The sequence below is a fragment of the Equus przewalskii genome, chromosome X (assembly GCF_037783145.1).
Source record: "Equus przewalskii isolate Varuska chromosome X, EquPr2, whole genome shotgun sequence".
NCBI lineage: Eukaryota > Metazoa > Chordata > Mammalia > Perissodactyla > Equidae > Equus > Equus przewalskii.
The window spans coordinates 445,148-471,778 of record NC_091863.1 but is presented as its reverse complement, the minus strand read 5'-3'; the positions used below and the strand labels follow the sequence as shown (position 1 = coordinate 471,778).

Below are 26,631 nucleotides of genomic sequence, written 5' to 3'. Positions count from 1 at the left end.
GGACACTGGGCCTTGAGCGCCGACGCGGGGAGCCCTCTGGTCTGGCCAGGGCGCAGGAGCCCCGGCCGCGGGAGGGATTTCAAAGGACTCGGGGGGCCTCCCCTCCCCGCCAGTTGGTCCCCAGCCAGGCCCAGCGGGAAGGGGGCGCGGCCGGGCGGCCCTGGGGAGGCGCGTCCGCCCAGCAGCGGAGGGACCCCCTTGCACCCCGTCCTTCGCTCCCTCCAGGGCTGCAGCGTGGGTGCCCCACCCCCTCGGTGCTTGAATTTGATCCTGCGTCCATCCTGGAGTTTTTGCAATAATTTCGATTAAAAAAAAAAAACAAACCTATTGCATTAAAAGATTTGGGGCAAATAGTGAGCTCTTTGCCGCAGGGGCTGGACAGGCAACTCGCAAGAACAGCTGAGGCAGGGGGCTCAGAGTCTAGCAGCCAGGACAGGGGAACGTGACGGGAAACTGAGTCCAGCAGGGGAACACAGCACGGAAGGGTGGGTGGGCCTCGTCTAATCAGTCGAAGGCCCCCAAGAGAAAAGACTCCTATCTCCAAGGAAGAAGGAATTCTGCCTCCAGGTGGCCTTTGGACTCGAGCTGCTGGACGCTGGGAGCCGCCACACCAGGGCCGTCTGCGGGGACATCGCAGCAGCCGCAGCGAGGAGGGCAGCTCGGGGTGGGCCCTCGGATGGAAGTGAGGGGACTCTGGTGCCAGAAGGGGCACGCGGCTTCCATGTGGTTATGAGTCCAAACCTGTGCCCCCAAGAGTCGCATCCAGGTCCTGACCCCGGATGCCTCATTTGACCTCCATCCCCTCCTTAAAGACCCGTCTCCAAACACAGCCCCATCCTGAGGCCCTGGGGGTCAGGACCCCGACCTGTGAATTTGGGGGACACAGTTCAGCCCATCACAGACGGTCTTTGCAGGTGTGATGAAGGGAAGGATGGAGAGGAGGGCTTCCTGGAGGAGGCGGCCCTGAATCAAGGATGGAGAGGAGGGCTTCCTGGAGGAGGCGGCCCTGAATCATGGATGGAGAGGAGGGCTTCCCGGAGGAGGCGGCCCTGAATCAAGGATGGAGAGGAGGGCTTCCTGGAGGAGGCGGCCCTGAATCTAAGGATGGAGAGGAGGGCTTCCTGGAGGAGGCGGCCCTGAATCATGGATGGAGAGGAGGGCTTCCTGGAGGAGGCGGCCCTGAATCAAGGATGGAGAGGAGGGCTTCCTGGAGGAGGCGGCCCTGAATCAAGGATGGAGAGGAGGGCTTCCTGGAGGAGGCGGCCCTGTCAGAGCCCCCTTTGGGGGACACCGACGTGGACGGAGCCCCGACCGGGGACGGGACCTACAGCGTCCAACACACAAAACGGGGAGAGGGAAGGGTGCCCCGCTCACCAAAGTTCTTGGGGGCGCTCCACTCGCTCACGATTCCGGTGAAGTACCCACGGGCTCTTATCCTTACGGTGTAGGTCCCGGGATTGGGCATCCCGTAGAACGTTTCAAAGTCCTGTACCTGACAAGACAGGAAAGAAGAAAAAACCATCCCCCGTCGGCGGGGAGAGAAGGACGGGGCCCTGTCACGGGTTGGGTGGGTGCCCCCCAATTTCACAGGTGGGAGCCCCAGCCCTCAGCGCCTCGGAAGGGGACTTTCTCTGGAAATAGGGTCCGTGCAGATGCAATTAGCTAGAGGACGTCGGATGGAGGGCAGTGGGCTCTGCCGCAATATGACCACCGTCCCGAGATGGAAGGGAAATTCGGGGACCAGACACACACGCGGGAATAGGGCCGTGGGCCCAACCTGAGAAAGACAGGACCCCAGGGACCCAGGAATGAGACCGGATTTGGAAACAGGGTCTTTGCAGGTGTGATGACGGGAAGGATGGAGAGGAGGGCTTCCTGGAGGAGGCGGCCCTGAATCAAGGATGGAGAGGAGGGCTTCCTGGAGGAGGCGGCTCTGAATCAAGGATGGAGAGGAGGGCTTCCTGGAGGAGGCGGCCCTGAATCCAAGGACAGCGTCCTCCTCAGACACGGAAGAGGACACGCCGATGGTGGCTATGAGATGCGTGTCTAACGCACCGACCGCCCATGTGGGAACACTGGCCTGCGCTGGGCCGATGCCACCTTCGAGGGGCGATGGGAACCCTCACCTGGACCAGGTCGGCAGGACCCGCGCCCTGCAAGACAAAAGCAGACAGCAGTGGGCACCTGCCCCTGTCCCCTAAGACCCAGGTCTGGGGGGGGGTCTAGTGGTTAAGACTCATTTTTTGCTGAGGAAGACTGGCCCTGAGCTAACTACTGCCAATCCTTTTTTTTTTTTTTTTTTTTTTTGCTGAGGAAGACTGGCCCTGAGCTAACTACTACCAATCCTTTTTTTTTTTTTTTTTTTTTTTTTTTTGCTGAGGAAGACTAGCCCTGAGCTAACTACTGCCAATCCTCCTTTTTTTTTTTTTTTTTGCGTCTTATCCACCTGAAAGCCCCCGGCACACGGGTTTTAGAGAACGACGGCCACCAGCCGGGAGAAGCCATTACCTGTTGTATTTCAAGTTCGTAGGTAAATTTCCAACTGAAGCGGCTTGACATCTCCCACTCCAGGAGAGAATAGGTTTTATTACACCACCCCGTGATGTTGGGCGGGCTTAATCTCTCTAGGCGAGGAAAACAGACCTTTTTAGGAGTAAAGCAAGTCAAAAAAATGTGACTTAATTAAGAAAAAAAAATATGTAGGGATGGGTAGCTGGAGGGAGCGCTGGGACTGGCTCTCAGGCCCCACCCCGCCCGGCCCGGGAGCCTCCTGGAAGGGTGTGTGCCCCTGACGTCCCCCAGAACAACGCTTATTCTGTCCCCTCTGGCTACTGCAATGGTCCTGATTCCAGCTTTCTCCGGCAGAGGGAGGAAGTCTCCCGCAAGCATCGGGCGGGCTGCGTAGCCCGTTCCAGGTTTCCGCCCCGTTGCCTTCCGGCCTCCCCCGGACCCCGCCTCCAGGGACCCTCCCGCCCCCGCCCCGCCCCCGCCGCGCCCCGCCCCGTGCGGTCCCAGGGCTCTGCCCGCCGCCAGGCCTCCCTCGCGCGTTCTCCCTTCCCTGACTCCCGGGGCTCTGTCAGCGTCGCCATGCCATGCGCACGCGCAGACCGGACCCCACCAGGAGCCCCGGCCCGTGTCCCCACCCGCCTCCTCCGAGGGAGCCCCACCCCGAGCCTGGCCGGAGGTCCCAGCTCCCTGCGGGGGGTTCCCAGCGCTGGGTCCCCCGCCCTTCCTCCCTCTGCTCCCCTCCCGCCTCCTCACTCTTCCCTTCTCCTCCACCCGTCCCCCTCCCGCCGGCCCCTCCGCTCCACACCCCCGGCACCCCACCTCCGCCTCCACCTCCCGCTCCCCCTCCGCCTCTCGCTCCCCCTCCGCCTCCCGCTCCCCCTCCGGTCCACACCCCCGGCACCCCACCTCCGCCTGCACCCCACCTCCCCCTCCGCCTCCCGCTCCCCCTCCGGTCCACACCCCCGGCACCCCACCTCCGCCTCCACCTCCCGCTCCCCCTCCGCCTCCCGCTCCCCCTCTGCCTCCCGCTCCCCCTCCGGTCCACACCCCCGGCACCCCACCTCCGCCTCCACCCCACCTCCCCCTCCGCCTCCCGCTCCCCCTCCGGTCCACGCCCCCCTCTGCCCACACCTCCCCCTCCTCCTCCCGCTCCCCGTCCACTTCCCCCTGAATCTGCAACGAAACCAAGGACCACAAACAGGTGGCTTGAACCCCAGACGTGCGAGGGCTCCCTAATCTGGAGGCTGGGACTCCGGGACCCAAGTGTGGGCAGGGTCACTTCCTTCTGGGACCCGACACACAATCTGGGCCGTTCCTCCCCGTCCCCCAGTTTCTGGTGGTGGCTGCCGGCCGGCCTGGGTGCTCCCTGTCTGTGGATCAGCACTCAGATCTCTGCCTCCATCTCCACGGCCTCCTCCTCCTCTCTCTCTCTCTGTGGGTGGTTGTTGGACCCCGGGGGCCTGGGTGCTAAGATGCTGTGTTGCAGCTGGGCCCCAAAGCTGTCTCTGTGCCCTTCCAGGGAGCACCCCGAGTCTGAGGCAGCACGGCCTCCACCCGATGCACGTGAAACCCAGCCGGTCAGCTCAACACTGAACACCACGGACCAAAAACAGCGTCCCCTCCGCTCTTTGCAGGACCCACCCCCTCATTTCTTCTCGCACCATCCTCTCAACGCATCAGCCAGCCGGCCTCGTGGACGCGGACCAGCCGGGGCGGGCCCAGGTTTCACGGGGCTCGAAGCCGTCACCATTTGCGGACAGGGTCTAGCTAAAGAAAATAATCCCAACGTAGTTTTTTTTTTTTTTAGAAAGGTTTTTGGTTCCAAAGTCCCATCAGGGATTTCATCGCTGAGGACAAGGGGCATTGGACCCACCGAGGTCGGGGCGGTGACGGACGTGCCCCGGACCCTCACTCACCGATTCGCGATAATTGTTCGAACATCTCCGAGCAGGGGATTCCGGAAGCTCGGCTGGTGCCCCTCACTCGGAACCGGTACAGCCCGTTGGAGAACCCAGAGAGGTCGTCGAAACGGCACCGCACGTGTGTCCCCCGCTCGTCCGCCGTGTAACCCGGACACTCCCGCCCCTCGGAGGTCCTGTGAGGAGGAGGCACGTCCGGGGGTGACCCCGCGGTCCCCCCCACACCCCCACCCCCGAGCCCCGGACGGTCCTACCTCGCCTCCCCCACGTGCAGGTGGTACTGGACGTCTCTGGGCGCCGCGCTGCCCACGGCCCAGCGGCACGTCAGGAAATCCACATCGTGGACCCAGCACGTGAGGTTCTGGGCGGCCGCCCCAGGGTTCCCTTCTGGGCTCCCCAAGAAGAGAAAACGAAAACGGGGCTGGTTTTAGGGGGACGCGGGGATCAAGACCCTTGGCAATTCCCATGTCACCGTCAGAAGACGTAACACAGGGGCCGGCCCGGTGGTGCAGTGGTTAAGTTCGCACATTCTGCTTCGGCGGCCCGGGGTTCACGGGTTCGGATCCCGGGTGCGGACATGGCACCGCTTCTCAAGCCACACTGTGGTAGGCGTCCCACATATAAAATGGAGGAAGATGGGCATGGATATTAGCTCAGGGCCAGTCTTCCTCAGCAAAAAAAAAAAAAAAAGGAAAAAAAAAAGAGGAGGATTGCCAGCAGTTAGCTCAGGGCCAGTCTTCCTCAGCAAAAAAAAAAAAAAAAAAAGGAGGATTGGCAGTAGTTAGCTCAGGGCTAATCTTCCTCAAGAAAAATAAAAAAAAAGAAAGCACAGAGACATCCCACGTACCCTGCCACGTGCATGCCCAAGGTGGATCCCCGTCCTTTTATAACCTCACCCACTCCCCTCAGTCCACCCACCCCTGCTGGCCACCCAGTTGTCCCCCAATTAATTGCACAGCTTCGTCCTTTCAAGAAGGTCGTGGGAAGAAAATCACACCGCATGCGACCCCCTGGGCTGGTCACTTTGTCGCTCAGCATACGTCCCTGGAGATCCACCCGAGTTAAAAGTGGTTATTTTGAGACTCAGATGATGGACGCCCAAGAAAAACCATCAAGAGCGTTGTCCCCTCACCCGGCTCAGGGTAGCCAATCGACGTTGAGAATGGCTGCCCTCCGGTCACGAACACCGTGTAGTTTTTCGATCCGCACGAGGGAAGCACTGGAAACTGGCAGTACTGGTTTTTTCTGGCCTGAGATAGATGGAGTCATTTGCTGGTTGCTTAGAGAACAGACCTCGTCTCATATCGATACTATTTAGGTTTTTTTTTTAAAAAAATGACGGTTTTAGGAAATCAGCAATTCAAAGACACTCGTGCACCCCTATGTTCATCGCGGCAGCATTACTCACAAGGGCCAAGACGCGGAAGCAACACATGTGCCCATAGACTGGTGATTGGATAAAGAATATGTGGTATTTATACACAATGGAATACTACTCAGCCATGAAAAAGGAAAAAAATCGTCCCATTCTCAACAATGAGGATGGACCCTGAGGGTATGATGTTGAGTGAAATAAGTCAGACCGAGAAAGACAAATACTGCAGGATTTCACTCCTATGTGGAAGATAAAGAAACAGACGGCCCAAGAGAACAGATGAGTGTTGACCGGAGGGAAACGGGGTTGGGAAAGGGTTCAAGGGACACGTATGTACGGTGATGGATTAAACATGAGGCTACTGGAAACGTCTACCACGCTCATCGTACGGCGAAGGTGCTTTACCGTGACGTTGTACTCCAGGCTTTGCGAGCACTCGATCCCGCTCACATTTCCGTGGAGGTCCCAGGTCAGTCTCTGACTTTCCGGCTCCATCCTCACATTCTGAATCGGCGGGCTCGGATCTGAAACGTTCACGGGTTACGGTCGGGGAGAGACACGCAAGACGCTTGAACCAGCCTCGCGATGGGAACGTGTTTCTCCCCCCCGAGTTGGCTGATCTCGTTGGGAAGTGGAATCTACGTGGACGAGGGGCGGCCAGCAAAAAAAAAAAAAAAAAAAAAAACGGGGCCGGGAAGATTGGTGGCAGATGTTAGCTCAGGGCCACTCTTCCTCAGCAAAAAAAAAAAAAAAAAAAAGGAGGATTGGCAACTGATGGTAGCTCAGGGCTAATCTTCCTCAGCAAAAAAAAAAAAAAAAAAAAAGAGGAGGATTGGCAGCAGATGTTGGCTCAGGGCCAGTCTTCCTCAAAACAGAAAAAAAAAAGCTACAAAGGGACATGAGATGCTTTGTCAGATTTTATCTGTGACCCTACGTTTTGGGGACTTCGAGGAAATGACTGCTGATAAATTTTTTTTTTTTTTAAAGATTTTATTTTTTCCTTTTTCTCCCCAAAGCCCCCCGGTACATAGTTGTGTATTCTTCGTTGTGGGTTCTCCTAGTTGTGGCATGTGGGACGCTGCCTCAGCGTGGTTTGATGAGCAGTGCCATGTCCGTGCCCAGGATTCGAACTAACGAAACACTGGGCCGCCTGCTGCGGAGCGCGCGAACTTAACCACTCGGCCACGGGGCCAGCCCCTGCTGATAAACTTTTTTGTCCAAGTTCGTGAAATGCAAGTTCCCTGTTGGGGCATCAAGATCGATAACCTGCGTTGCACAAGCGACACCCACCCGGACGACCATCTGGGTTTCTGCCAAAACTTTCTCTGAACCTCACCTCTTCCTCTAAAAAGCTCATCCACGGAAATTTCTTATGAGCTGAGCCCGTAATTTTGAATGGATTGTTATGCCTCAAAATTTACATTCACTTCTGCCCAAATAAACAGTGCGTGAGTGGTGGAGTAGTAAATACGAGTCTTAGCATATTTTTATTATATTTGAGTTTATTTTTCTAAATACTCTATTTATACAAATACTGAATAATTACATATTAGTTAACATAATTACAAAATACTTATATTTTAGGTTTTCTACTTTATTTATCCAAATAGTGAATAATTATATATTAGTTTATATAATTATAATATAATTATATTTTAGTTAATTTTTCTAAATACTATATTTATGCAAATAGTGAATAATTATATAGTGAATAGTGAATAATTATAATTACATAATAGTTTATATAATTATAATACAATTATATTTTAGTTTATTTTTCTAAATACTATATTTAGAAAAATAGTGAATAATTATATATTAGTTTATATAATTATAATTATATTTTAGTTTTTTCCTAAATACTATGTTGTTGCAAATTTTGAATAATTGAATAGTGAATAATTATAATTATATAATTATAGTTTATATAATTATAATAAATTATATTTTAGTTTAGTTTTCTAAATACTGTATGTATACAAATAGTGGATAATTATATATTAGTTTACATAATTATAAAATAATTATCTTTTAGTTTATTTTTCCAAATACTGTATTTAGACAAATAATGAATAATTACATATTAACATAATTATAAAATACTTATATTTTAGTTTTTCTACTTTATTTATACAAATAGTGAATAATTATATATTCGTTTATATAATTATACTATAATTATATTTTAGTTTACTTTTCTAAGTACTATATGCTAATAGTGAATAATTATACATTAGTTTATATAATATACGAATAATTATATTTCAGTTTAGTTTTCTAAATACTATATTTATACTAATAGTGAAGAATTATAGTCATTTATATAATTATAATATAATTATATTTTATTTTTCTAAATGCTGTATTTATACAAATAATGAATGTATATGTATGTGTGTATGTACACATATATATGCCATAAAAGGACATAACCATGGCATCTTCTGTCATGAATTAATCAATAACGTCCACGCGCGCTCTTACACTTGCTTATTCTCCACCCGATTATGGTTCTGCTCACAAAGAAAAAACTCTCATGCCAAAAAAAGAAAAAGACCAGGAAAATCTGGACGACAAATACAACAAAACCAATGCAAACACGCAGGACATTGTTCCCTGCCGTGCGTGAGCAATCCCCGCCTCCTTCCCGGAGGCGGCGTCCTCCACTTTGGGGCACTTTCCCAAAACCCCAAACGGTAGGAAATCCCCTCGAGGTCGGAGGTCAAGGGTCGGGCCTCGGATTCCCGTCTCCCCACCAGCCGCGCTGCCAAGCGTCCCTCCCAGGAGCGTTTCCCGTCCGGCACCTGCTGAGGGACGACCCACCCACCAAGGAACAGCCGGAAAACACTCAACGCCGCGTCTTTTTAAAGGAACACGAAAGGCCAGACCCCCACCAGCCCGTCGTCTCCAATACCTGGGACCCCATAAAAAATTCCCAGCCGGGCAGAGATGCGGGGACGCGCTTCCCGGCGACCAGGGCGAGATGCCCGTGCGTGCAAACAGCCCCATAAACGACAGGCGTGCAAGGAACTGACAAGGACCTTAAAAGAGCCGCTAGAAATATGTTCCAGGACTTAAAGGGGACGGTCCACACCGCACAGGGAGGGATGGAAGATGCGTTTTTTTTTTTTTTTTTTTTTAAAAGAGCCAAACGGGACTTGTAGGACAGAGAACGTCTGAAATGCAAAAAAAATGCAGCGCACGGGCTTCCAAGCGGGTGGCGAAGAAAAGGTCGGAGGACTTGAAGGAAATGCAATCGGAGGGGTGCACGCTGAAGCCCCAAAGAAAAAAATATGAAGCCAACCGACCAGGAGACCCCGCAACCCAACTGCTTAAAAAAAAAAAAAAAAAGTGGCATCAAGAAATTCTGCAAAACAACCAGAGGGGGGGGAAAAAACACAATACCTATTAACAAAAAAAAAACAAAGATAAGAATTTCCGCTGATTTCTCGCTACCATCGATGGAAGACACAAGATAAGAGAACGCCATCCCGAAATGTGGAAGGAAAAACCACCGCCGCAGAAAGCCCCTGTTGACACAGAATCCTGTGTTTTGCAAGAAAAGGAAGGTGAAAGGAAGCCGTTTTTCAGACTGGCAAAAACTGAAAGGATTCTTTCCCCGAAAGACCGGGGTTCTGGAGAAAGGTTGAAGGACGCTCTTCCTCCTGAAGGAAAAGAACCCCAGATGGAAACTCAGGTCTACACCAAGAAACACGGGAGGAAAGGGGGAACAGGGATCCACAGCGAGTGTCCCCAAATGTATGCAGACACGCAAATAGCATGCGAATATGCAAATATACGGGAACATGCAAATAGCACGTGAATATGCAAACCGCATGCAAATATGCAAATGTTGTGCAAACGGTTTTGAATGCGCGAATAGCATGTGAACCTGCGAATAGCGCGCGGAAATGCAAATAGCATGTAAATATGCAAATAGCTCGTGAATATGCAAACTGTATAAATATGCAAATGATATGCAGACGTATCGAATGTGCGAATAGCACGCAAACATGTGAGTAGTATGTGAATATGCAAATAGCACGCGAATATGCAAATAGCATGTAAATATGCAAACAGCACGTGAATGTGTGAATGGTGTATAAATATGTAAATAGTAAATATGTAAAAATGTGATTGTTTAAAATAAAAACAAGCCCAGTGCAGGGTGGGCTTTATAAAATGGGTAGACGTGAAAGGTGTGACAGCGTGAAGGACGAGGGGAGAAATAAAAGTATTCTGTTTCAAGGCTCCTCCGTCCTGGCCGAAGTAGAGTGATATTGGAAGATGGTACGTGATCGATGAAGGGCGGATATTTAAAATCCGGAGGAACCCGAAATCGATAGCGAGGTAGAGACGAAAAGCCAATGGAGGAAAAACAACGGAACACTAAAAAAGAATTAAGGGAACAGGTGCCAGGAAAAGAGGGGAAAAGAACAAAGAAAAACTGAGGAAAATAGCAAACAAGTAGCAAAATGGTAGAATTAAACCCAACTGTATTGATAATTACATGACGTGTGAAGGGTCTAAACGGCCCAATGGAAAGAAAAGGTTGTCAGACTCGATTAAAAAAAAACCCCCCCCCACAGTGTGCTGTCTACAAGGAAGGTACTTTAAATGCCTTTAATTTACATTAAATTAAAGTGTAAATTTAAATAATAGATATTATTATGTATTAGTTATTTTCTATCATTTAAATTAAATAGTGTAAATTAAAATAATGAATTTTTTAATTAAAACAATTAATTTTAAATCAAATTATTAAAATTGAAATTTCAATTTTAAATTCAATTCAATTTAAATAAATTTATTTTCAAATTAGAATGTAAATAAATTAAAATAATATTAGACGATTTAATTAAATAAGTTAAAATAATACCAAATTAAAATATTAAATTTCATATCAAATGTAATAATTTAAATTAAATGTAATAGAAATTATAATATTTAAATTGAATAATTAAATTATTTAATTATTTACTTTAAGTAATAGAAAATTATTAAAATAAATTTGATAAATTAAATTTATTAAATGTATACATTTAATCATACATTCAAATTAAATGTCAATGAAAATACTAGAAAAGTGTATTTTGCAGAAACTCTAATCATGCGAAACCCGAAAATGCTACATTAATGTAAGACCACGTAGACTGCAGGACAAGGACGGTTTCTGGTATAAAAAGAGAAATTTCCACAGGATAAAATGGCCCTTTCATCCTCACATCTGTGCTCCCAGGAACAAAGTTTCAAAACGCATGAGGCATAAGCACAAACTCCCTCTTGAACTGAGGAAACAAGTAGAGAAAACAGTAAAACCAGAGAAAAGTTGATAAAAAACTACCAGCTAGTCAATAATAGCAGAATTCGTATTTTTATCAGTTGTCCACGGAAGATTCATTAAAATCTTTAATCATTTCAAAAAGTACACGGACAGCCAAGAAAACCCAAAGCTGTTTCTATGCAAAAAACAAGATAATTGGAAAAACCTCAAAAAAAGAGGGGAAATAAAATGAGGAATTTTAGGAATGAAAGAGGAGACAGAGCAGAAAAGGAAACGTTTTCGGACTCATTTTATGGGACCGGCGCGTTCTCCCGACGCCAAAATCAGACAGAGACGTTCGAAGAAAACGCGAGGCCTCATGAACACAGACACGAAATTCCTTCCCCAAATATCAGCCGCGAAAATCCAGCAAGAAATAAAATTGGCATCTGGGGTTCAAAACTCTGTGGGAACAGAAAAAAAACGCGTCACGCTAACGAAAAGCCAGCTGTGAAAACCGTGGAGCTAATTCATACTCGAGTGTGGAGGACTAACCACTTCTCCTTAGGACTCGAACAATTCGCTTCCTGCCTGTGGTCAATGATCCCAGAAAACCCGGCGGCCTGAAGTGACCACAGAGGAGGCCGCGGTCTCGGCCCCAGACCGGCCCCGAGGTCGGCGTGGGCTGTCACCCCGGGACTGGCATCTACCCAACGAAACGGGACCCCGTCTGCCCCGTAAAAAGTCCTGCATGGTGTCCACACACTCCTCCAGGGAGGTCAGAGGTCACGATGCCAGGACCCCGGGGCCGTCCCCTCGAATTCAGCCCTGTGAGGGGCCGAATCGCGGGCCCCCCAAATTCAGCCCTGAACCCAGGACCCTTGCACGGGGCCTTATTGGCAAACAGGGTCTTTGCAGCTGTGATGAAGGGAAGGATGGAGAGGAGGGCTTCCTGGAGGAGGCGGCCCTGAATCAAGGATGGAGAGGAGCGCTTCCTGGAGGAGGCGGCCCTGAATCAAGGATGGAGAGGAGGGCTTCCTGGAGGAGGCGGCCCTGAATCCAAGGACAGCGTCCTCCTCAGAGACAGACGCAGACACAGGGCCCCCCCGGGGAGACCAAGACGGGCAAAGATGCCCAGGAGCTTGGAACGGTCATGCAAAGATGCCCCAGTTTTGGCAGGTGAGTGACCTGGACGCCCTGGCTTATGGCTGGAGCCCCGTTTCCCAGCACAGATGGTTTGGATCCCTGGTGTGGACATGGCCCCGCTTGACAAGCCATGCTGTGGTGAGTGTCCCACATATAAAGTAGACGAAGATCGGCATGGATGTTAGCTGAGGGCCAGTCTTCCTCAGCAAAAAAGAAAGAAAGAAAAGGAGGATTGGCAGTAGTTAGCTCAGGGCCAATCTTCCTCAGCAAAAAAAAAAAAAAAGAGGATTGGCCGCAGTTAGCTCAGGGCCAATCTTCCTCAAGAAAAAAAGAAATCCTGGGCAGAGGGAAGCAATCGACCATCGTGCCCAGAGCTCCATCAGGACAGGGGCATCTAGACCAGCTCCACTTCGGAATCAGAAGAAACAGGGTAACTGGAGAAGAGCCCCCCCCTCCACAGACCCTCAGACGGAGGACGGACGGACGGATGGACAGACGGCCGTCCCGGGGGCCTACCCTGGTCCGGGCGCAGCAGGCCGGAGGTGGGGGTCAGGAACAGCGTGATCCAGACGAAGGCCATGGGGCCGGCGGGCGGGCGTGTGCGCTGGAAGAGAAGGCGGAGTGAGCGTGGGCGCATCGTTCCTGGCCCTCCCGTGCGTGTGCACACGCGTGTGCATGCGTGTCCGTGTGTGTGCACATGTGTGCATATAAGTGTGCATGCACATGCGTGTGTGTGCATATATGTGCCTCCGTGTGTATGCCTATGTGTGCATGCTCATGCTTTTGCACACGCGTGTGCCTGTGTGCACACGTGCCCGTCTCTCTCTGTGTGTGCACGCGTGTGTGTCCGTCCCCCTGTCTCGAAGGCCCCCACCCGGGGGTTAAGAGCCGGCCCTCGGCCCCGCGCTCGTCCACACCCGGCAAAACCCGCCCCGACCCAGGCGGCGCCGGGTCCTGGAGCCGGGCAGGAAGTCCCATTAACGTCTGACGGCAGCGCCGCCCGTTTCCTGACCCGGCCGCGTTCCGGGAACCCAACGCCGCCCCACACGCCCGGCCGGAAGTTTTTCCCATGGCCCCCAGGGAGCTCGCTGTGCACTCCTCGGACCCCGACTCGGCGGGGGGGTCCACACACCTCCTGACGGACCCCCCGCTCCTCCCCACCCCGAGTCTCATTTTGCACACGTCGTCAGTGCCTTGGGGGCCCGCCCGGGGCTGCCACACAAGCAGACGACCCCACAGCCGAGCCTTGGGGTCGAGGAGGGGTCACAGACTCTCCCTACCTCCCTCAGGGCGTTCGCAGCCCCCCGTCACCGCACCCAACACAGGCTCCATCGGAAAGGGGGGGGTCTCAGCTGCCCCCACGCCCAGGCCCGGGGCTCCCCAGCTCGCCCAGCGGCATTCACCGTGTTCACCCCCATCCGATTCCAGAACATTCTCACCCCCCCAAACGGAGCGCCCGTCCCCACCAGCAGTCGCTCCCCGTCCCCGTCCCCGTCCACGAATCCGCTTTCTGTCGTGGGGTTTGCCGGCTCTGGACATTTCCCCTCAACGGGATCCCGCGCTGTGCATCCTTCTGCGTGTGCTTCCGTCTCTGAGCGTCGTGCGTTCAGGGTCCGTCCACGCGCAGCTGTGTCAGGGCCTCGCTCCCGTTCACGGCTGCGTAATATTCCACCGCGTGGCTGCACCGCATTCCGTCTACGCATCCAGCCCCCGACGGCGGTGTCCACCTTTGGGCCCGTGTGCATATTGCCGCCGGCCGGGATCTCCGCCTTGATAAGCCCTTCGCGGCCGTCTGAGTCCCATTCGGGCTTCCAGAACCACCCACCTGGGGTCCCAGCCCCCGGGCTGGTTGAGATCCCGGGTGTGGACATGGCCCCGCTCAGCAAGCCACGTGGTGGTCAGAGTCCCACATAGAAAGTAGAGGAAGATGGGCATGGATGTGAGCTCAGGGCCAGTCTTCCTCAGCAAAAAAAAAAAAAAAAAAAAAAAGAGGAGGCTTGGCAGTAGTTAGCTCAGGGCCAATCTTCCTCAAAAAAAAAAAAAATTTTAAAAACGGTAAAAACGCATTTTCAGGCTCCACCCCGTGACCCCAACGCCCCCAGCCTGCAGCGAGGCTCCACCCCGGTGCCTCCGTTTCCCGAGAAGGCAGCATCCTCGTTCGCCCCAGCGTCTCTGGGGTCGGCGCGCAAGGCCGGCTGGAACCCGAGGCGGGTGTGTGTGTGTTGGGGGGGGGGGTCCCCCGTGCCCCGCAGCCCCCCCCCGACCTCGTGCCCCCGTGACCCCGTGACCCCCACCCTCCCACCACCCGGCGGGGTCTCTCTCACCTGGGCCTCGGCGGCCCCTCCAGCGTCCGCGCGGGGAAAGCGAAGCGGCTTTGTGCCCCGATCCGATCCGGGTTTTTTATAACCTCCGTGTCGGTGGGGCCCCACCCCCGGGCGCCCGACCCCAGGCGGCGGGGCGGACACCTGGGACCCCCTCCCTCCCCCTCCTCCCTCCTGCGGCTCAGAACTCGGGTCCTTTCCCGGCGCCGCTTCCTCTTGGCGGCGAGCCCGGCGGCCGCCGCTTCCTGACGGAGGAAATCCCGGAGGCCTCCCTGGGGGCGGCGCGCCGGGCGCACACCCCCCTCCTCCCGGCGCCGCCCCCTCCGCTGCCCCCCCGGGTGCCCGGATGACGGGGCTGCGGAGCGGGGTTGGGGGGGGGGTGTCGAGTCCGGCTCGCGACGTCGGGTCCCCCCCCCCCAAAAAAACGGACGTGCCTCTGGCGTCTCTGCAGCGTTTGCAAACTGGATCGTCGATCGATCGATCGATCCATCGCGTTCAGACGGAGTCGCCCTGGACCCCCCGGGTGACGCCGCCGCCTCCAGGACGCACTGGCCGCGCTGGGATTGCACGCGGAGCCGAGATGCAGCGCTGGGGGCGCTTGCAACCAGCTCTGGGGACCCCCCCCACCCCGACCCCGACCCCGGGGGTCAGGCTCAGAGGGTGCAGGCAGGGCCCGCGGCCTGAGTGACAGCAGGTGCGACGGCAGGAACCAGGGGGCGGTTGCGAGATAAGGAGGCCGAACCCACCTCCAGACGGGGGGGGGGGGCCCCCGAAACCGCCACCGCCCGGGTTACGACACCCCGACTCCTGCGGCCGCTCAGGGCCCGGTGACGGGGGGGGGGGGTGGTGGGGGGGGTGGCGAGGCCCGAACCGGAGAGTCAAACGGTGGGGGCTCGGAACCCTGTCGGCCGAACGAGCCGGGTCCCAGAGTCCACGACTGCTCAAAAATTATTAATGCGAAAACACAAAGCGGGGCTGGCCGGGTGGCTTAGTGGTTAGCTTTTGGCAGCCTGGGGGGGTCGTGGGTTCGGGTCCCCGGGCGTGAACCCACACAGCGCTCATCAATCCATGCTGCGGGGGGCATCCCACATACAATCTAGGGGAAGATGGGCACAGATATTCGCTCGGGGCCAATCTTCCTCAGCAAAAAAAAAAAAAAAAAAAATTGCGGTTGTTCCAATGATAAAACCCATCCAGGCATTGAAAGGGAAAGTCGAGAAAAACTCAAAAGTATTAAAAAAAAAAGAAACCTAAGACAAGGCGAATGGCAGGAAAATGATAGAACAGGTCTGGCCCCAACCTACGTGCCAATCACAGGGTTTCCAGAAAGAGAGGAAAAGCAGGAACGGTCACTCATTTCTCCGGAACCTTCCGGCGTGCCACAGGACGCGTGTCCCTGACGCAGCGGGTCCCGCAGGGCCGGGCGTCGTGATGCAATCAGGCCGCGTCCCCATGACTGAGCGGAACGTGAGGGACGCGCAGAAGCAGCCGGAACCTTCCGGAAACACAAGCAACGCTGGGCGTCAGAAACAAACGCCTTTAAAAAAAAAAAACAAAAAAAACAAAACGAAAAAAAAACTCCGCGCCTGAGAACACAGACAGGCTCGGCGGAGCACCGGGTGGAAACCTTGAGTTAGCACGCAGGCCTTGTCAGGTCCTTGGAAGGCCCTGAAGGCCGAGAAACAAGAAACCGGGAGAAAACAAGACACAGGAGGCGGAACCAGGGGATCCAACCAGCGGAGGCGGGAAATTTAAGCCACTGGCCGCCCTCCGTGGGGTTTTTGGGGCGCGTCCTGAGGCCCGAACCAGCCGCCCCTACGGCATCCTGACGTTGGGGAGACTGAGGCCACCACGCGCGCCCTGGGGGGGGAGTTTTTTTCAGGAGGCGCCGGGCGGGGTTGAAAGAAACTCAATCCGCATCTGAGCTGACGGAGCTAATACCCTCCCCTATTGTCTCCTGCAGCGGTCCCAGCACCCCCTCCGTTGCAGGTCCCGGGATGGCCCCCCCCACCCTGTCCCGGGGCCGGTGGTGTGTCCGGGGCTCAGAGACAACCAGCCGGGTCCCGTGACATCCAGCTGCGACCCCGGCCTCTGCCCCGCGGCCCCTCCGGACCCACCGTTTCTGAGAAATACCCTATCTGGTCGGCACAGAGGTCCCCACGGCCGCCTCGGGGGCACCGCAATGTCGCGTCCGCCCCTTCCTGCTGGTGCCGCACGGGGTTGCGACACAGGCGACCTCGGGTCACGGGCCCGGCCCGCCGCTTGGCTCCTGTTTCCGTCACTTCTGCCCCGAACGCCACACACGGAAAGTGTTTTCTAATAGTCACTTAACAATCGCTGGCCAGCATTTCCCATGAAAAACCTTGCTTTGCACATTTTTTATTTTTCCCCCCAATTTACTACTTTATTTTCACCGTAAAAACGTGTTTTTTTATTGTTTGCATCCGACGCGCCATCCCCCCAAAAAGGAAAGAAAAGTGCTACAGTCTGAAGAGAACCACGCCCGACACCCCGGCGTCGGATTCCACGTCTACACGCGTGTCTGCACACGTGCGCACGCACACGCCTTTTCACCCGCCTGGAACGGCCCCCCACCGTGTGCTTTTCCGTTCTGCAAAAACGACGCTGTGCGTCTCTCTCCTCAGGCGCGACTGGACGTGCACACATTCGCATGGATGTTAGCTCAGGGCCAGTCTTCCTCAGTAAGGGAAAAAAAAAAAGAGGAGGATTGTCTTCCTCAGCAAAAAAAAAAAAAAAAAGAGGAGGATTGGGGGCAGATGTTAGGGCTAATCTTCCTCAAGGGAAAAAAAAAAAACTCCTGGGGCCGTCAGGCACCCGCACGGAGGCTACAGTCTGCATCCTTGCCCCGCGCACCCCGTTTTTCCAGCGTGGGGGGCGGACTCCCGGAATTTCCCACAAGCCCCTGCTCCCGAAGGGCAGCCGGCTCAGAATGTTCCAGAACCCGGCAGTGTCTACACTGCACCAAGGACATATTTGCTTCCAGCACCGTTCATGGCGGGCGCGGGTGTAGACGCCGCGTCTGCTCCTCGTTCCGTCTCAACGGGCAGCGTTTCCTCCACCGTGAGGACGTCCTCGGGCTCCTCTGCGCCCGGAGGTGGGTCGAGCCCGATCCAGGTCATCTGACAAAGAGCAGACAGCGCAGTGTAGACCACCCCGTCCAGCCCCCCGAGGGGGTAGGGGGGGTCCCACCAAGAGGACAGCACGATTCCCATCGGCCGGCAGGGGGAGCGACCCCAAGGCCCGTCCATGCGGGGAAACGGATCAATAAACGCAGTGGAATATTAGACAGCCCGGAAAAGGGATGGAGCTGCAGTGTGGACGGACCTTGAACAACACGTGATGCGGCGGGGCCTCGTGGGAGCCTGGGGGACGGCTTCCAGCCCAGATCGGGAGCCCCTATTTGGGGGCGTCGCGGGTTGACCGGTGGCCCCCCAAAAATTCACATGCAGCGGAACCCCAGATGCAACCGTCTTTGCAAACAGGGGCTTTGCACACGTCACCGGGGAAGGATCTGAGACCCCGGAAATGGGGGGGGACCCCAAAACCCGAGGCCCAGCGGGGAACTCCCCACGAGGACGGTGCCCATGCGCGCGCCCTGGACGCACGTCTGCGGTGAAGACTGTGCGACCGCGGGTTTGGGGGTGGGGGGACTGGCACGGGCGGTCCACACCCCAGGCTGAGGCGGTTGAGTCAGAGTTTCCCCAAAGGGAGCCTCGTCCGCGATCAGCGTCCTCAGAATCAAACCCTCTCTGGGCACCCCGGACATTTCACAGTTCCGCATTCATTCCTTTGGCTGCGCAGGGCGGCGTTGAAAGTCGATATCCGCGGAGAAGGAAGGAAGGCGCGGGGTGGGCTCCGTCGTGGGGACACCCTGCGTCCCCCGCCCCCCGGGAGCGACCCCACCGCCCACGGGGTCAGAGGTCACAGGGTCGCGCGCTCACCTCCAGGTCGGGCGGGAAGGACCCAGCGCGCTGCATCCGCACCCGCGGGACGCGCGGGAACAGCCGGCGCCGCAGCGAGAACCTGCCGAGCGAAGCGGGGGCGCTGCGGGGCGGCCGGGTCTACACCGCGCCCGGCCGGGTCTACACGGGGTCCTGCATCCCCGGGGTGGGGGGGCGGCGGGGTGAGGACGGGATGCGGACGCCGCCGCCGGGCAGTCCCCCGCCCCTCCCCGTGCGCACCGCCTGCGCCGGCGCCGACCTCTGGGAACCGCCCCGGCCGGGCGTTCAGGTTGCCGACTGCTGCCCCCGTGTGGCTGCCGTGCGCACTGCACCGCCCCGGCCCCGTTGCCCCTAGAACCCGGATGGCCGGCGCGCCCGGGTGCGCACAGGGACCGTCTCCAAGGGTGCACCCCTGGGGGGGGGGGCGGGTGGACCCCAATTTGGGGTTTGAGGGGTTACCTTTTGCACACGAACATCAGCACCCCGACGAGCGCTGCCGCCGCCGTCACCGCCGGCACCACCAGACCCGCGAGCGCGCCCGCGGGATCCGGCTCCGGGCGGTCTGCGCCGGGAAGACGAGCCGACGGTCACGGGGGACCCCAGCCCGGCTTCGAACCCGGCACCCCCGAAGACACCCCCCCCGGACACGTCCCCACGAGGGCCCCACGGGTCCCACCACGCGCCTTCCTGCCTTCTCCAGGAATATCGACTTTCAACGCCGCCCTGTGCAGCCAAAGGAATGAATGCGGAACTGTGAAATGTCGAGGATGCCAGAGAGCGTTTGATTCCGAGGACGCTCTTTGGGGAAACTGTGACTCAACCGCCTCAGCCTGGGGTGTGGACCGCTCGTGCCTGTGGCTTTTATGGGTGACGGGGGGGTTGGGTGAGGGTCTTTGCGGATGTGATGACGGGAAAGATGGAGAGGAGGGCTTCCTGGAGGAGGCGGCCCTGAATCAAGGATGGAGAGGAGGGCTTCCTGGAGGAGGCGGCCCTGAATCAAGGATGGAGAGGAGGGCTTCCTGGAGGAGGCGGCCCTGAATCAAGGATGGAGAGGAGGGCTTCCTGGAGGAGGCGGCCCTGAATCAAGGATGGAGAGGAGGGCTTCCTGGAGGAGGCGGCCCTGAATCAAGGATGGAGAGGAGGGCTTCCTGGAGGAGGCGGCCCTGAATCCAGGGACAAAAGGGGCGGGTGGGACAGTGGGGTTCAGGGGACTCACTGAAGTCCACGGCCCGGCTCCACGCGCTCCAGATGTTGCCGTACACGTGCTTCACCCGCGCCCGCACCGTGTCCCCCGCCGTCACCGCAGAGCCGGGCAGCACGTACTGATTCCCGTCACTACCCCGTTGGAAAACCTGGGGGGACCCAACGGGAGCCGACGGGGCGCCCCAAGTCGTCAGGCGCAGACAATACTAAGACGCTCCCATTTTTTTTTTTTTTTTTTTTTTTTTGCTGAGGAAGATTGGCCTCGAGTTAACATCTGTGGCCCATCTGCCCCTTTCTGCCGGAAGAAAACGGTCAGAAACCGAATCCACCGTTATTTCATAAAACATCTAGGTCGCCTCCACTTTCCTAAAATCGAGACCAGGACTTTACAGTTTACCCCCCCCCCCTCCAGGAAGACCTCAGCTCAACATCCTACACCTGCAAAGACCCTACGTCCCAAAGACGGCCCCGTTCTGGGGTTCCGGGCGGACACGAGTTTTCGGGGGGACCCCATTCGACTCCTTAAGGGGCCCAGGCGCGGCCCCGGGAAGAAGGATGTTGCTCCGACTGCGGGAGGTATGATGACCGACTACGCGACCTGAGGCAGACGCCTTCAAGGAAACGCAGCTTCGGGACCCCAGAAAAAGCCCGTAAGGGGCTCGACGGGACCCGTCAGCTGAGCCGCTGCGGGGTCAGGGGTGAGTGGGGTCAGGGGTGAGCGTGGGGCCCAAGCACAGAGACACAGGCAGGAGTACTCACGGGGTCTCTCTTGTAGGAGCTGCCCTGTGAGAAAAACAGCAAAGGGAACACAGTTAAGGGGCGGCGTTTGTGGCGTTATAGGCAAATAGGGGGACCCCAGAATGGCTACGGGGGTTATTTTTAAGCTGAAGATTTCGGGGACCCCACAGACGCACAAAGAAGCTTCTGGAAGGTTCCCTAAAATCAAAGAAATGGCGGGAAGGAGGAGCGCCGAGAATTCCCTCCTCGGGGAGACTGGGCTCCCAGGAAGGAGGCTGAGAGCAAAATGCCCGGAAATTGTGTCTTTCCCCCAAAAAATCCATTTGCTCTTCCCATAGAAGCCTTTTCCCCGCCCTTCCCCGTCCCCTGTTCATTTAGGCGGATAAGCCTCTAACGTCAGCTGTTTAGGGAGTCACTTCCGTTGTCAAATCCCACATGAAAATGAGTAAATTTTGCTTTTTCTCTCCTGTTAAGCTGTCGTTTGTTGATTTAATTTGCAGACCCTCAGGAAAGAACGTAACAGGGTGGAAGAAAAGATTTTTTTCTCCCTCAACAGGAAATTCCCTTCCTGTGAGTTTTCCTCCCCTGTGTGAGGGACTCGGGTCGGGCCCGGGGCCGAGGTTCGGGGTCCAGACCTGTCGTCGGATGTCCAGTTGGTAGCACAGCATATGACTCGCGACGTCAAACCGGGTCTCGGGGTCGTCCCAGCGGACGACGTGGTGGGAGCCATTGAAGGCGGTGGTGACGTTGGCAGGCGGCCGATACTTCTCTAGGAAAAAAAAAAAAAATGGAAACGAGGCAACGAGTTACCCGTGTGCCTCGCAGAGGAGTCCAATTAAGAGTAAAATGTGCATGCATTTGCCGTTTATCTAGCAGTTGCAAGTTTAATTTGCACGCCTCCGTCACCGGACTTAAGAGGTTGGAGGCAAAGTTTGTTCGTCTGTTCCGTTCCCCGAGCACAAAAAGGCTGCCGCGTGCGTGTTTCCCCAGACCTCACATGCGGATCCCGCGTCTCGGGGTGGGTGTTGGGGGGACACGGAAGGCGCCCGGTCCTCTCACCCATCAGCTTGGCCCGAAACGGCGTGAAGTCCAGGAAGCGGACGGCGGTGCGGTTGCTGGTGCCGTTGACCAGGAAGAAGTAGTCGGTCGTCTTGGGGTCCCCGAGGTCGTCCAGGTGGCAGCCCACGCGCGTCCCCGCGGGGTCCACGATGTAGCGGGCGCACTCGACCTCCGGGTCGTGACTGGAACATCCCCAATACAGGGTCAACCCGGAGCGCGGACCCCCGTTGGGGCGATCCCGTCGGGAAACGCGACCCCCAAAACCCTCTCCAAAAAAAAAAATAAAAAAACCCGGTTTTTTTGGGACTCACCTGGACGCCCACCAGTAGAGGTGGTACCGGACGTCGGGCGGGGCGGCCGGGCCGGGGCTCCAGCTGCAGTTGAGGAAGCGGAGGTCGTAGATAAAGCAGGAGAAGTTCACGGCCCCGGAACCTTCCGGGCCTGGGGAGACAGCACCAGTCTACACCCGCTGCACCCACACCACACCCAACCCCAACCCCGGGGACGGCGGGCGACGCTGGATGGAGGTCGGGGTGCGGACGGGGTTGGGGACGTCACCTGAGTTGTGGAAAACCAGGACTTCCTGGAACGCGGCCCCCTCGGAGTGGACGTTGAGCGTCAGGTTGGCCCCCCGGTGCAGCACCGAGTTGGGGAACTCGCAGAAGTAGGTGTCGTTCCCATTGACCTGGAACGGGTGCTGTTAAGAACGGGACCCCTGGGACCCCGTGACGGCCCCACGCGGGGGTCCCCGCCGAGGATGCGGCATGAGATTATTATTAATAAAATTATTACAGAAAATAAGATGATGATTATTAAAATTCAGCCAGCTTTCCTCCAGTTCCTGTCTCCCACCAGTTTAATTAGCATTCCCCCTTGCAAGAACCTAACAGTGTACAGGAAGGATTTTTCCTCCCTCACGCGGATGTGAGGCTCCCCGACTCCTCTGCGGGACTCTGAGGCTCTGCCACGCGCACAGCCCGACCTCCGTGTAGACCCCGCTCCGAAGAAACGGCCCCGTTCGTCCTCTTTTTGGGGGTCATTGGGTGAATTTCCACAAATTTCACGTTCCTTTGTGAATAATCCGGTTTTCTTTCTCTTTGTGAGGGCGTGGATTTCGGGGTGGCGGCAGCGTCTGTCTTTAGTGACATTCCAGCCCCTACAAGTGTCCCCCCCAAAAAATAGGGGGCCTCCCGCGGGTTTGGCGTCCTGGGAATTTTGCCCCAAGAGTTAAAGCCCCCCCCCGCTTGTCGCAAAGACGGGAAAAAACCTTAATTTTTCTTCTGGAGAAAAACGTGTGTGCGGAGTCGGCCCTGCCCGGCTGTATAGACAGTGAGATTCTTCCCGCCTCTGCATCTCCCAGTGGCTGCGCGGCACTGGCCCTCGCATCCCGCTCCCCTGCCTGGTGATGATCAACATCTTCTTTGTCCTCCGCTCGGGTGGGACATGACTCGGTTGATGGGACACTTTGATCGATTGATCGACGCAAACACGGCGGCATCGACGGGTCTCTGTTTTTATGGTTTTTAAAAAAAATTTTTTTTTTGCAATTTCAAATTTTTTTTTTTTTTTGGTTGTGGCCGAATCCACGTAACGTAAAATTTACCGTTTCGACTTTTTCTGGGCGTTCGAGGTGGCGGCGTTGAGCGCATTCAGGATATTGGGGGACCCTTTCCTCCACTCCCAGCATCAAGCGTCCCCCCAAAATGGGGGACCCGGCCCCATAAATCCCCTTTCTGTCTGGATTTGCTCATTCTGCGCATTTTCTACGAACAGAATCCCACGCTGTGTGTCCTTTCGCGTCCGGCGTGTGTCTCTGAGCGTCGTGTGTTCAAGGTCCCTCCACATTCGCTGGGACCAAACTGAGGGTAAAAATCCTACTGACTTCATTTAAAAAATTAGAACTGCTCCTTGTCAAAAGAACCAGCTTTTTTTTTCCCCCCCTCCAGGAGAAAACCTTCAAAACAAATCCCAGAAGGGGAGGAAGGAGGGGAACCCACGACCAGAGATTCCTAAAACAGAAGGAAACACACAGTCAGGTGCTCCCGACGACCCACGGGGCTGGCGCACGTCGTCAGGCACAAACAATACTAATACGCTCCAATCTTTTTTTTTTTTTGGTGAGGAAGATTGGCCCCGACCTGACATCTGTTGCCAATCTTCCTCTTTTTGCTTGAAGAAAACGGTCGCAAACCGAATACAACGTTATTTTTTTAAAAAATCTGTCTCGCCTCCACTTTCCTAAAATCGAGACCCGGACTTTACAGTTTCCCCCGTTTCCCTCGTTCCTCTGTCGTTTCTCGCTTTAATTTGCAGGCCTCCATCCAGGAACCTAAGATTATAGAGGATGTGTTTCCTCCTCCCACACAACAGCCACGGGAGTGGGACTCCAGGCCGAGGAGGAGACGTGAGCGGCATTGCACAGGGACACCCGTGCTTCTCGGGGAGCAAGGCCGCGAGGCCCGACCCCTGACCCCTCACCTGCGGGGTCTTGGAGGTCGAGTCGTCGGGCGGCGTGTCGATTTTGCACTCCTGCTCAGTCACGTTCCGCCTGTAATTCCAGCTCAGCGTTTTCGTCCTCGAATCCAGCTTCATGTTCAGAATGGGGGACACGCTCTCCTGTGCTGCAATTAAAAAAAAAAAAAAAAATCGGGCCCGCCCGGTGGCGTAGCGGTTAAGTTCGCACAATCCACTTTTCGGTGGTCCCGGGTTCTTGGGTTCGGATCCCGGGTGTGGACATGGCACCGCTTGGCCCGCCCCACATATAAATTAGAGGAAGATGGACACAGATGTGAGCTCAGGGCCAGTCTTCCTCAGCAAAAAAAAAAAAAAAAAAAAGGGAAGAGAGGTAGTAGTTCACTCAGGGCCAATCTTCCTCAACAACAACAAAAAATTTAAAAACCTACTTCCCCAGAGTCGGGATCCACCCGCTGAAGACGCTCAGCATCTTGGTCCTCAGGGATGCGCCTATCAAAGGCACGGGGAGGCGCCCCCGTGACCCCATAATCTGAATTTTAGGAAAACGCTTTGGGGGGGGCCCACCCGGGGCAGACACCCCACTCGGGTTTGGTGCCTCAACTTACCCCGCGCTGGGTGCCCGCAGCTCGCCCAGCTCAGCAGCACCAGGAGGCCGACGGGATCCAGTGGGGCCGCGGCGCCCCAGCCCCACAGCTGGACCTAAACGGGAACGGGGACACCCCAGGTCAGAGGTCACATCGCAGCCACCCCAGAAGCCCTCGCTTCTCGGCTCCCCACCCTTCCCAGGGGGGTCAACGCCCTCAAAAGGTGAAGGGTCGGCGGGGGTTCCATGCGGCCCCATTGGGTCTGCGGGTCCCCTGGGAGGCCCCCGTCCTGCTCCCACTCGTGGGGTCACCGGGTGACCCCAGATACCCTTTGACATCCTGCTCGAAACGCCCTGCGAAGCCCCGAGAAAAGAATAAGGGACGCGTGATGAAGACGCCGGCCCACAGCAGCCGCTTTGGGACATGAGGCAACTCTTCCCGCCGCACCGTCTCCACCCGCTCACAACGGTCCCCGCGGGTGGGGACGTGCCCGGCATCATTCGGGGGAAGAGCGACGGCGCAGGGGGGTCACCCGCCTCCTCGTCCATCTGGGTGGCGAGTGTGGCCCGGAAGCCATCTTGGGTGTGGAATGTTCCGCCAGAGTCTCCATCTTGGCTGGAAATGGGTGGCGTTGGGTTCATTTGAGCACAGTTTCTTCTAACGGCTTTGCAACCCCACGGGTCGGCACGGGGACGACCTTGCTGGGTGCACAGAGGTCACTGGGAGCGAGGCCGAGGGGCACCCAGCCCGGGATGGGACCATTTCTCTCCTTTTTTTTGACACAGTCGCCAACCTCACGTGATGAGAGACGACTATACGGCCTGATCTGGGGGGACCCGCGAAGCGAGCGAGACACCCTCCTGGATAGGCCGGCCCGAGGGAGGAGGCCGGGGACAGTGAGGGTCAGAGGGCAGAGGTTGTAAGCAACGGAAGAAAAAAAAAATCTTTTCCCTCTACCCTCTTAGATTCTGTCCCTGGGACCTGCAAATTAAACCGATAAAAGTGCCGTTCGCGGGAAAACTAGCTTTAGTTCCGTCCACACCCGCCTGGGTTCACAGAGAAAAAGGTGGGTCGAGGCGGCACGTAGACGACAGAGGCTCGGGCACCGTCTTAGGCTCCACGAAGAACAGGGGTTTGGGGCTTTTTGGTGACGGAAGGACAGTCATGGGAAGCAGAAGGGAGGAAACGTGCGGCTGACGGCGTTTCCTTGTCGTGCAGATAAGAGGCTCTCGGACGGAGACACGAGTTGTCTCTGGGGGCGGCTCCGTGGTGCACGAACGTTTCCGTCGCGGGAGGGGAGATTCCCAGGCTCGACTTTCAGGCCGAGGGCGACAGGCACCCGGCTCCCGCTGGTTGTCCGCGGCCTTGAGCTCGAAAGCATTGGCGCCCGTCCTGTCCTTCCCCACACTGTTCCTGGGGCCCCTCGCTGACCCGCCCATCGGTTCCCGCATCCCAGTCCGGACTGGGGGGTCATCCATCTTACGCACTCGGGAACTCCCACAGCCACCCACCCACCCGCCTTCCCAGGACAGAGGCTCCACTCGGGTGCCACATCTACAATCCTGTGCCGTCTCGGGGTCCTGCAAACTAACGGCCCCCGAGACGGAGAAAGGAGTCAACCCACCAGTCGGCCAGCTTCCTGCATGTCGCTTGGACCCGTCCAGACCCGTCCTCCTGCCCGGCTGGTGCTGAGGGGGGCCCGGTGGTGGCCCCGTGGTGGAGGCGGCCGGCCTTCGGAATCAAGGCCCTGATAAGGCTGTCGGCGCCGCCTGCAGTGTGGACGCTCTCCTCTCGCTGTGTCCCTTCACGAATGGCTCCGGGTCAGCCTCTCCCGACGCGCCCCGCCTCCTATCACCTGACTCTTCCTTTCCGCCCTTATCGTCTCTACAGACAGGAAGTGTCCGAACCCGGCCAGCCATCCGTCTACACCACGGAGCCCGCCCCCCGCCCACAGGTTCTTATCAACACGTCGGGGTTCCGCTTTCTGCAGGAGAGTCTCCCGGCCCCTCGGTGGACACTCGGGGCGCCCAGGGTCTGGGTCCGCTGTGCACGTTCTGGAACTTTCCGGACCGCGACTC

General features: G+C 56.1%; 1 protein-coding gene across 3 annotated transcripts in view; it reads right to left on the bottom strand.

Moving 5' to 3' along the window:
* IL3RA (interleukin 3 receptor subunit alpha) overlaps positions 1-26,384 on the bottom strand; it is a 28,084-nt gene extending 1,700 nt beyond the window's left edge. For 2 of the 3 annotated variants that reach the window (XR_011535754.1, XM_070603572.1), the window contains exons 1-19: positions 26,178-26,384; positions 24,575-24,668; positions 23,973-24,115; positions 22,053-22,179; positions 21,806-21,935; positions 21,495-21,676; positions 21,071-21,204; positions 20,457-20,480; positions 19,711-19,846; positions 18,954-19,056; positions 18,495-18,576; positions 12,728-12,815; positions 6,208-6,326; positions 5,560-5,677; positions 4,682-4,814; positions 4,425-4,603; positions 2,509-2,624; positions 2,127-2,153; positions 1,375-1,492 (exon numbers count right to left, since the gene is read on the bottom strand). Coding sequence is in view for 2 of the 3 variants with exons in the window: in XM_070603572.1 (XP_070459673.1) it covers positions 1,375-1,492; positions 2,127-2,153; positions 2,509-2,624; positions 4,425-4,603; positions 4,682-4,814; positions 5,560-5,677; positions 6,208-6,326; positions 12,728-12,815; positions 18,495-18,576; positions 18,954-19,056; positions 19,711-19,846; positions 20,457-20,480; positions 21,071-21,204; positions 21,495-21,676; positions 21,806-21,935; positions 22,053-22,179; positions 23,973-24,115; positions 24,575-24,668; positions 26,178-26,198 (2,074 nt within the window). In the remaining variant the exon portion in view is untranslated. The remainder of the gene's footprint in view (positions 1-1,374; positions 1,493-2,126; positions 2,154-2,508; positions 2,625-4,424; positions 4,604-4,681; positions 4,815-5,559; positions 5,678-6,207; positions 6,327-12,727; positions 12,816-18,494; positions 18,577-18,953; positions 19,057-19,710; positions 19,847-20,456; positions 20,481-21,070; positions 21,205-21,494; positions 21,677-21,805; positions 21,936-22,052; positions 22,180-23,972; positions 24,116-24,574; positions 24,669-26,177) is intronic. The other variant, XM_070603573.1, reaches the window with a different exon arrangement.
* Positions 26,385-26,631: the final 247 nt, after the last annotated feature.